Genomic DNA, 8,492 nt, shown 5'->3' with positions numbered 1-8,492 from the left:
TGAGCTTTTGTCATTTTTTGTAGACTGCCAAGCTGTAGCTTTTATGTGTATCTAAAGAGGTACTCAAGCATGATTGGGTGTGACATTTAGTGCTCACTTTGTTGTTTAGTCAAGCTTGAGTTGGCGTATACAGTGGTGCATGGTGTATTCTTTTTTTGGCTGTAGTAAGGCAGGTTGCAGGTTCTCTGAAGTGAATCCTGTGAATAAATATGGGACGGTTATTTTTTTCAGTAATGTGAAATCATGGCACGCATGTACTCATTTATCACACATTGCCTGAGCCAGGAAGTTATGCCAAACAGCCAGGGAGCGGCGCCGAACGGCGAAGGAGCTGCACAAGGTTGTCCAGCCGAACCAGCTCAGAAGGAATCCAGCGGGACCAACGTTGTTCTTAGCCCAAACTGGCCGGAGTCATTCAGTGTGCCGTGGGAGACCATGCCAAAGGCTCTTCTAACAGCTGTGCAAGGTGGAAAGCGTCCAGTTCCTAAAGACCGCAGAAAAATGATTAGAATAATAATTGACAGCGTTCTCAAAGTGTGCCCATGCCCCTTACGCAAGCAGCTTGCAGTTATTGCAATGAAAGTAGTGGATGCGTATCCCGCATCTTTTAAAGATGTTTTCGATGGTACTCTCATCGGAACTGGCTACGACTCTGTTCTGAATCAGCTTGTGGCAAGGGCAGAAAACATGAGACGAGAAGAATCCCAAAGTAGGAATTGTAATCAGAGGCAGTCTCAGAAGCGCTCAAGCTTTATAAGCAGAACATTTACTACTCCGCCTGGTGATCCCGAGGAGTTGAGACAGAAGCAGCTTGCACTGCAGGCTATCTTCAAGGAGGACCCATCCTACAGAAATGATGTGAGTGTGCTGATGGAATCGACATACTATTTGCAACAAGAAGACATTAAAGCAGGCTTGGCCATACCAGAGCTCAAGATCGCATGGCCGTTCTTGTGTACAGCATGTGGCATTCAAGGTCACCTCAAGAGCATTCTCAATATTGACCTCAAGGAAACGCTTGAGCGTTCTTTAACAGAAAATGCACTATCATGAATTTTTTCGACAAGGAAAGGCATGGAAAAAAAGCTGTAATGAAGGTGTGGGAAGTGTTGCAAGCTCAACATAACAAAACTGAACATGTGGAGCTGCTTGGTGTGATCCAGCTAATTGCCTCCTGGTTTGGGGAAGACCTCAGTGAACTTGTGCAGAAGAGAGATGTATGTTTCTGTGATAGCCAGCATAAGAGTAAAACAAATTATCCTGCACGTTAAACTGGAAGGCTAAGAGGTCCTAGTGCCTGTCTACGGTTGCTTATCCAAAATACATGTGAGCTGCGTGCATAACTCTGAGCCAGACAGCAAATGGGCCCACACAGAATATTGTCATGGCCTTAATTGACCAAGGTTACGTCTTCAGCAGTACCTCATATTTATATACGTTTTGTGTAAGCATTCTTATAAATCTCTTAAATTATCCTGTTCGGGGCACTGCAATTTTTTTACGGTATTAATGTTTTTCGATAGCACACTCAGGTGCAATTTTACTTGCTAATGTCAGTGCTTTAAGCTCAAAAGCTCTATTCCACTCTTTTTAGGCATGCTTGACTCCGACGGAGATAGAGGAACTTGGTGATGTGCCCCTGTCACCATGCATAATTGCAGCAGGTATGAACTTTCAGTATGTGATGTACCGTGGAATTGCTTAGTACATATTCTGTTACTGCATTAGTAACATATTTTTTGCAAGTATTGCAGGTTTCAAGTACGCTTTTTTATATTCTAGCTCACCGGGCTGCTTTTACGACCTGCATGCTTGTATGCCCAACTGTTTGATGCGTATTCATTGAATGAGATGTTTGTTGATGTCATGCCGAGCAAGTTAGATGGTTGCTACTGTATGCTGTGTCCTGAATAATTCATTGCTGTGTTTTTATAACAGTTTGGTAAAAACATTTTTATTGCAGCACTGGATGGTTTTATAGTTGGAAAATATGCATTTCCTCTATGAGCACCATAAACAGATGAATATACTTTGCGTTTCTACAAAGCTCAAAATTTCACGGATATTCTTGAAATGAAAACTGACCATACTTGTAACCACTTAGCATGATTTTGTTGCAGTTGCATTAGCATATCATACAGGAGCTGTGTCAGTATGCACAATTCATTAGCACTAGTTTCTGTTTTTATGGAATTTACTTGCATAATACATGCTGAAAGATAAAAAAGAAACTGCTTGAACTATTAAGGATGCCATTTCATGGTCGGTGCTTTTAACCCTAGGTGATGACTTGTGGAACCCAGAGGAGTACCTCGTTCTTGTGGATCACCATGTGTTGGGAGCGTCTGGAGACTTTACTACAGCATTCTGCATGTTATTTGCAAGTTATTTTTGCTTTCATGTGTGCTATGCTGAAGGAGTGGAGTCAACGCTGGAATTTATTCAAAGGTGGGTTTTTAAATCATTTCAGAGGGATTTTTTCCCTCCTTTTTGCATAAGAAAGCAGCTAACGTAAGCATTGTTGTCTTATTGTTGGCGTCAAACGATCTGCATAGAGGGTTTCTTGTGCTTGCTGTGGAACCTGCTAGCATCCTACCAATTTTCTCATCTTGAAAACCCCTTCCTGTAGTAGCCTGTTGTACCCGTAGCCTTCACACTTTAAAGCAGCACTGTAAACACATGATTATTGCCAGCAAAAATCCTCTGTGTCTCATTCTGAGCAAAACGACGTTTTCCAGAAAGCAAAATACGTGTTTACTGTGAGAATTGATTATAAAAGGTTTCCTCTTATTTGATTCAAACTCATTACTTCTATGAGGGGAAGGCTCCTGTGACTGTAGTTCTGAAATAAGTGCATGGCAGTGAAAGCCTAGCCTCTGTGATGCACGTCCAAGCTTTCAGTGCACCTGCGAGATGACCGGTAGTGCTGGCGCCTATTGCACTATTTGTTTGTCTTTTCGAGCTTACAAACACTCCGTTTTTAGTAGCGGAACTCTCTCTCAAGGTGGTTCAATTTGCCATTGAACGTCAACTTGTTGTCCCGAGTGCCTTTTTTTAAGCTTCCAGTTATAATCTGTGTTCCATAGTTTATGCACCCAACTTCTGTAATTTCCGGTTCATGTTCGATGCTCATTATCAGCATGAACTGAAACAAAAGGGAGGTCTTTACAGTAGTTGCGTAGTTCACGTACCCAGGTGTGCATCAGTGTGTAGATAAGATATGTGCTACATGCTCTGAATGCTATCTCATAGGCTGCTGCAGCAAAGAGACAACATTTTTACTCGTGACTGATTATGCCTTTATCGAAGCGTTTAACGTGCCAATGTGACTCTGGCTATAAAATACACCAAAGGCACCCTATTGTCTAGCCAAGTCAAGTTGGGACTTTCATAGCCAGAGTGTAGGACTTTGGTTATAGAAATTCAGTCTGCGGCTTGTAAACTTGTAGTGACATCATATAGAACATGGTAACGCTTGCATTTTGCCTTCGTTGAAATGCCATCAAAAACCTTGATGGGAACTGATGCGCACAAAAGACAGGGACACAAGAAGGAACATAAATAGACCGACGAAGCGCATGTTCCTCCTTGTGTCCCTCTCTTTTGTGCTCATCTGTTCCCATCAAGAATAATCACTAACAAGCCCAAGTCGAAACCCTCCTGAACATCAAAAACCTCTTTTGTAATCAGCCAATGGTGCCACAACCACTGAGCCACTGGGTTGTTGCTTTTATTGTCTTGGATATCTTCGCTGATTGTTCTTCATCACGTGCAGCCCTATGCAAGTCAGGATTAGTGAAACCATTGATCACTTTCTTAGGTGCCACCATCCTGTAGCATTTCTGCTTACTGTCTCTTCATCCTCGCAATTCAAGTTGGCAGATGGTGCCAGTGAGTGTGTATGCATCTAGTCAGCAATGTGGCAAGAGAATAATGCTGCGTTGATGACAATGACTTTTTTTGGTGCAAAGACAACTTTGGCCAATGAGTGCCATGGCTCATGATACATTTCTCAACGCAAGGTTGTATATAAAACCTATTTTCCAAGTGCTCGCAGGTATTCCGCAGATATGCCGAGAAGCAAGGCAAAGGAAGCTAGCACCCGTTTTATCACTGGTGGGCACTCAGCCGCGCTGAGGATCGAACCTCGCGCCATCCACATGTGAGGTCAATGCTTAAATCACTAAGAAACAACTGCAGTATAAAAAGCAATACTAGTATGGTCAAACTTTGCTACACATTAGTGGTTAGCATTTATGCTGCATTGGGGAGGAGCAATATTTGTATGAATAACACTTATGGATAGGCTTGAGACACCAAATTTCAACATTTAGATTCTGCACATCTTCTATAATGTGTTTCGGAAATTGCTACGGATCTAAGTAGAAACTTATGAGTAGCTTCATAACTGCTATACTCGGCATTGTTTTTCTGTTTTCAAAACAGGGCACTTTTTGGCATCAATCCAGACCATGGCAGCAAGGGGAACAAGAAAACAAAGAAAGTCAACCGCAAAGTCCTCAGTCTGACTAAGAAAATAATGGAATGTGAGTGGAATGTTTAGGTAAGTAGCACGATTCTTGAATGCACTTTTTTGAGGTGGAAGTATTGAGTACATTGAAACGCAGGAATTATTCATCCTACCACTAGAGCAAGTCATCTTCAGATGTTAAAGCTGCTGGCTAAACTCTACCTTTATCAGTACACAACAATAAAGGTGACAACCTAAACACATTTTCTGAGCAATTCGCATAGCTCTAGCCCCAGGTAGCTTCTGCTGGAAATGATACTTGAGCACTTTTCAGGAATTTTGAATGACTGCGCTATGCTGCGAATACAGTCTGGCTTAAAACTAATTTGCAGGTCAATGTGGTTGTGAAAACACCTCTAGTCAAAGAGGGGAAAATGTTGGCTTAGAGGAATATAGAGTTCGTTAGGAATAAACTTAGTAAGCCTGTGCCTTTTTGTTCTGGGACATTTTGTTCCTTATGGCTTTTAAACTGTTAGATCAGTGATATATACATTGATTACCTTGTCATCTGGATAGGTTTTCTAGCTTCATTCATTTAGCTTCATTTTTCTGAAGCTTCATTCATTGAGCTTCCTTCATAGCTTCATTTTTACCTGTTATTGTTTAATCTTGCATATTCTTCTTAACTTCAGTCCACCTACTTGTCTTTTCATTACAAGCAGCAGAAATTGACAGTAGTTCATGTTGCAGTGACCGAAAGCCGCTGCGTTACATGTTAAGGAGGAAAATATTTTGTTGGCTGCACGCATAGTAAATAGGGGCCATCGTTTTACAACTAGACTGCAGATGAGGCATGTGTCAAATATCTATTCTGACTGTGCCCCAAGCTGTCCCTCATTGCAAAAGTTGTAAAATTGCAATTAGCAAAGGTGACCGACATAGAAAAAGTACGTATGCAATGCTATTGATTGTATGCTTACAGAAGACATTAAAGAGCTGGCATTTCAGAGTTTCCTAAATAAAAGTTTATAGTGAATTCTTTAGCGGTTTGCTATTTTGTGTTGACACTGTCTCATTGTTTCAATCACGAGACAACTTCAGAGAATGAAGGAAAAAAAGTGAAGCACTAGGGAGGGCCTAACAAGTAGTTTGAAGAAAACGTAAAGTTCAACTGGTAGGGAACAGATCAATGAACCATAGGTTGTGAAAGAACAGAAATGATAAGTACGCTTACTTTGGCCTTGCAGTTTGCATTAACCCAGCCATTATTAGTGAAATCAAGAAGCTAAAAATAAGGCGGAATACACTTCGCTGATATTTAGAGTCGGAGCATTTCAGTGTCTGTGAGCACGAAAGCTTATGAAAGCTATACCTTACCACTGTCCACTTATATAGGAAAGAATTCCGAGGATAATGAATGGGGTTGAGTTAAAGATTAACATCAAAGGGCTGGAACAGAAGTGAAGAAACATTGAAATAAATGCTACTAATTACATAGTTCCCGAAACCAAGAAAAAATATATGCAAGGACAGTGCGTTCTGTGTAAAAAATTTAAACAAATTGGCACTTAGTGCGTGAATTTCATGCCAGAGCAAATGTTGTATGGGTGACAAAAGATTGTGGCCGCTTAGCTCTGCAAGGCTCGGTTATGCAAGCAAACGAATTGTTTCCTTGGTTATGCTTGTTTTCGCTCGTAGCCGAAGCATAGTTAGCCAACCGAACGATGCGACTAGTCCAACTTTTCGTACTGCGTGCACTCACTACCGCCGTTTCGCCAGTTTACGAAGCTGTGGCCGCAGTCAATGCGAGAAACCCCAGACCCCTAAACCAGCAACAGACACTTCCGCTCGCGTGCTCCTCTGCTTGCAGATGCGCTCGCTCCTTGCGTTTTTACATCGGACACTGAGGAAGGGCATTTGGAGAGTTACTGTAGGCTCCTGCACAAGTACAACGCCACAACAAAATTTCGCGCGTGGCCTTGAAGCGTTCTTTGTTTCAACCCACGCGAGATACACAGCGAAACTCGCTGGACTAGACAAGTAAAGCTTTCACTCTAAAAGGACATGGGCAGCTCAAATTACTCAATCTAGGGGGTTGAGGCTGGTGCAGCTACTAAGTAACTGTTGTGAGAGGGAATGTTGGAGATGTCTTCTTTCAGAGTAGACACATTTAGGCTGATGACAGGGGTAAACTCTCTCTTTATCTCAAATTCCTTGTTTTACATAAAGTTGCCATGAGATAACATCAATGTCTGAAGTCGCTCTACAATGTATTGTGCTGTAGCCGCTCATAACATGCTTACAGCCTGAGCACTGTAATTTAAACCTGTATAGCATAAAACTCACTTCGTAGGTAGTGTTTATGAAGTCTGTCCACGAAAAACAAAAATATTGTATTGTTTACGCTCTTTTGTTTCTTGTTTGCAGATTTTGAAAGACAGACAAAAGCACAAGTTTGATATCTCTTGCAAAGGGAATGTGATATTTATTTTTGCCTGGAATGCACAGGGGTGTGGCACAAGTGCGATGAAGGCATCACAAAAGGACTGTGATATTTTTTTGCGCCTGGAACGAATAGGTGCGGAGAGCATTAATAAATGGCAGTGGTGCCCATTTCTGCTACGTTTTCTGCCTGTACAGCATATTTCCACTTCACATTTTACAGAAGTGGCCTAATCCATGCATGCAGTTTTTAGGCTTTGAGGGACCTTTGTACGTGCATAGATGAAATGCAGTAGCGCTGCTACTGTGTAAATCAGGTCGAATGAATTTCACTGCATGAGATAGTATAGACATTGAAGATCGAGATTAAGTTTTCTTATGCATGACGAATGACCTCAGATGACAAATCTGCATGACTTCTTTTCCAGTAATATGGGTAAACAGTTACCTCTACGTAAAAAAGTTGTTCGGATTCATTTGGCCCTGCGAAGGCCATTAAACCATTAAAATGTCAGTATGTTCATTTTTCAGGTTGCATCATATATTATGGTCCAAAGGTTAGAAGGCCAGGAAATGTTCGTGTTCATGTTTCAGAGTGTTTCACTCCATGTGCCACAGTCGGCTACAACACGAGAAAACGTTGCTGCCGGAGTTTTACACACCACAATATATTTTATGGCTTAAACACTAGAAAACACAAAATTGGTGCAACGTAGATTTTACGGGCTGTCGTTTATTTTTACTCAAAAAACACTGTGGAGTGAAAAAACGGTGGTTTGATTTTTTCTACGCGATATCATTATATTGACGGCATGTACACTGTAAACTTGAAATGCGGTTCACAATTTTTTTTACGGTAAAAGCTTGGCAGCATCAGCTGCCAGTGCTTTCACCGTAAAAACTACGGCGTATTTTTTACAGTGAACGCTGCATCATGTTGCGGGCGTACGCACGCGTCGATGAAAAACCATAGGTTACTTTCTGCGAATGCGCATTTCTCCCATGTAGCCGTGCTTCGTACGTATATTTGTTACGTACGCCCAACTAAATGTGTCTAATAGGCATCTCGTGACATCTTTAGAACCCGATCTAAATACGCACTGTGAATGCCCTGGCCTCCCGCTTCTTATTCCATTTGTTTAAAAGCAGCCCGAGTTTTTTTTAACACGAAAGTGTTTGATGCCGGGGTCCACGAAGATTTCAGTGACGTATTTCCCTCACGGAAATGACGTGAAAAAGTGCACGCGATCAAGTGGCAAAGAAAAAAGTGCCGTCAAAGGGAGTCGAGCACACGACCTCTCGGCCCCCGGCAACATATGCCGAGCACACTATCCACTGCGCCACAGTCGCACACTCTGGAGGCTTTACAAACGCCTTTTATAACTCACACTTTCCTCTCGCAGTCGTCTTGCCCGGCGGTAAAAGAAAATAATGCATCATGACCGCGGCCTCCGCGATTAACTCCTGGAACGCGTTGTTGCTACGCGTCCATCGCAATGGGCTCGTTTTCAATAGAAGTGCAATGTTGTGAACGCCTTAACCCACCGCGAGGAGGCGACATTAGCACAAGCCTCGGCTT

The 8,492-nt window shown here is 42.2% G+C and overlaps 1 protein-coding gene across 1 annotated transcript; it reads left to right on the top strand.

Annotated features, from left to right (window-relative positions):
• Window positions 1-1,091: 1,091 nt before the first annotated feature.
• Window positions 1,092-7,057, top strand: LOC125759104 (uncharacterized). The gene is made up of 5 exons (XM_049417383.1): window positions 1,092-1,217; window positions 1,595-1,664; window positions 2,283-2,448; window positions 4,447-4,564; window positions 6,899-7,057. The coding sequence occupies exons 1-4, from the start codon at window positions 1,092-1,094 to the stop codon at window positions 4,562-4,564; spliced, it is 480 nt and encodes a 159-aa protein (XP_049273340.1). The 3' UTR covers window positions 6,899-7,057.
• Window positions 7,058-8,492: the final 1,435 nt, after the last annotated feature.

This window comes from Rhipicephalus sanguineus, chromosome 7, assembly GCF_013339695.2.
Source record: "Rhipicephalus sanguineus isolate Rsan-2018 chromosome 7, BIME_Rsan_1.4, whole genome shotgun sequence".
NCBI classification, from domain to species: Eukaryota; Metazoa; Arthropoda; class Arachnida; order Ixodida; family Ixodidae; genus Rhipicephalus; species Rhipicephalus sanguineus.
The sequence above is the reverse complement of the archived record's forward strand: the minus strand, read 5'-3'. Positions and strand labels throughout refer to the sequence as shown.

Excerpts from the sequence above, each read along its gene's own strand:
- LOC125759104 (XM_049417383.1), top strand. The coding sequence starts at position 1,092 with ATGAAGGTGTGGGAAGTGTTGCAAGCTCAACATAACAAAACTGAACAT. Across the intron at positions 1,665-2,282 it reads ACCATGCATAATTGCAGCAG|GTGATGACTTGTGGAACCCA; the intron begins GTATGAACTTTC and ends TTTTAACCCTAG. Across the intron at positions 2,449-4,446 it reads ACGCTGGAATTTATTCAAAG|GGCACTTTTTGGCATCAATC; the intron begins GTGGGTTTTTAA and ends TTTTCAAAACAG.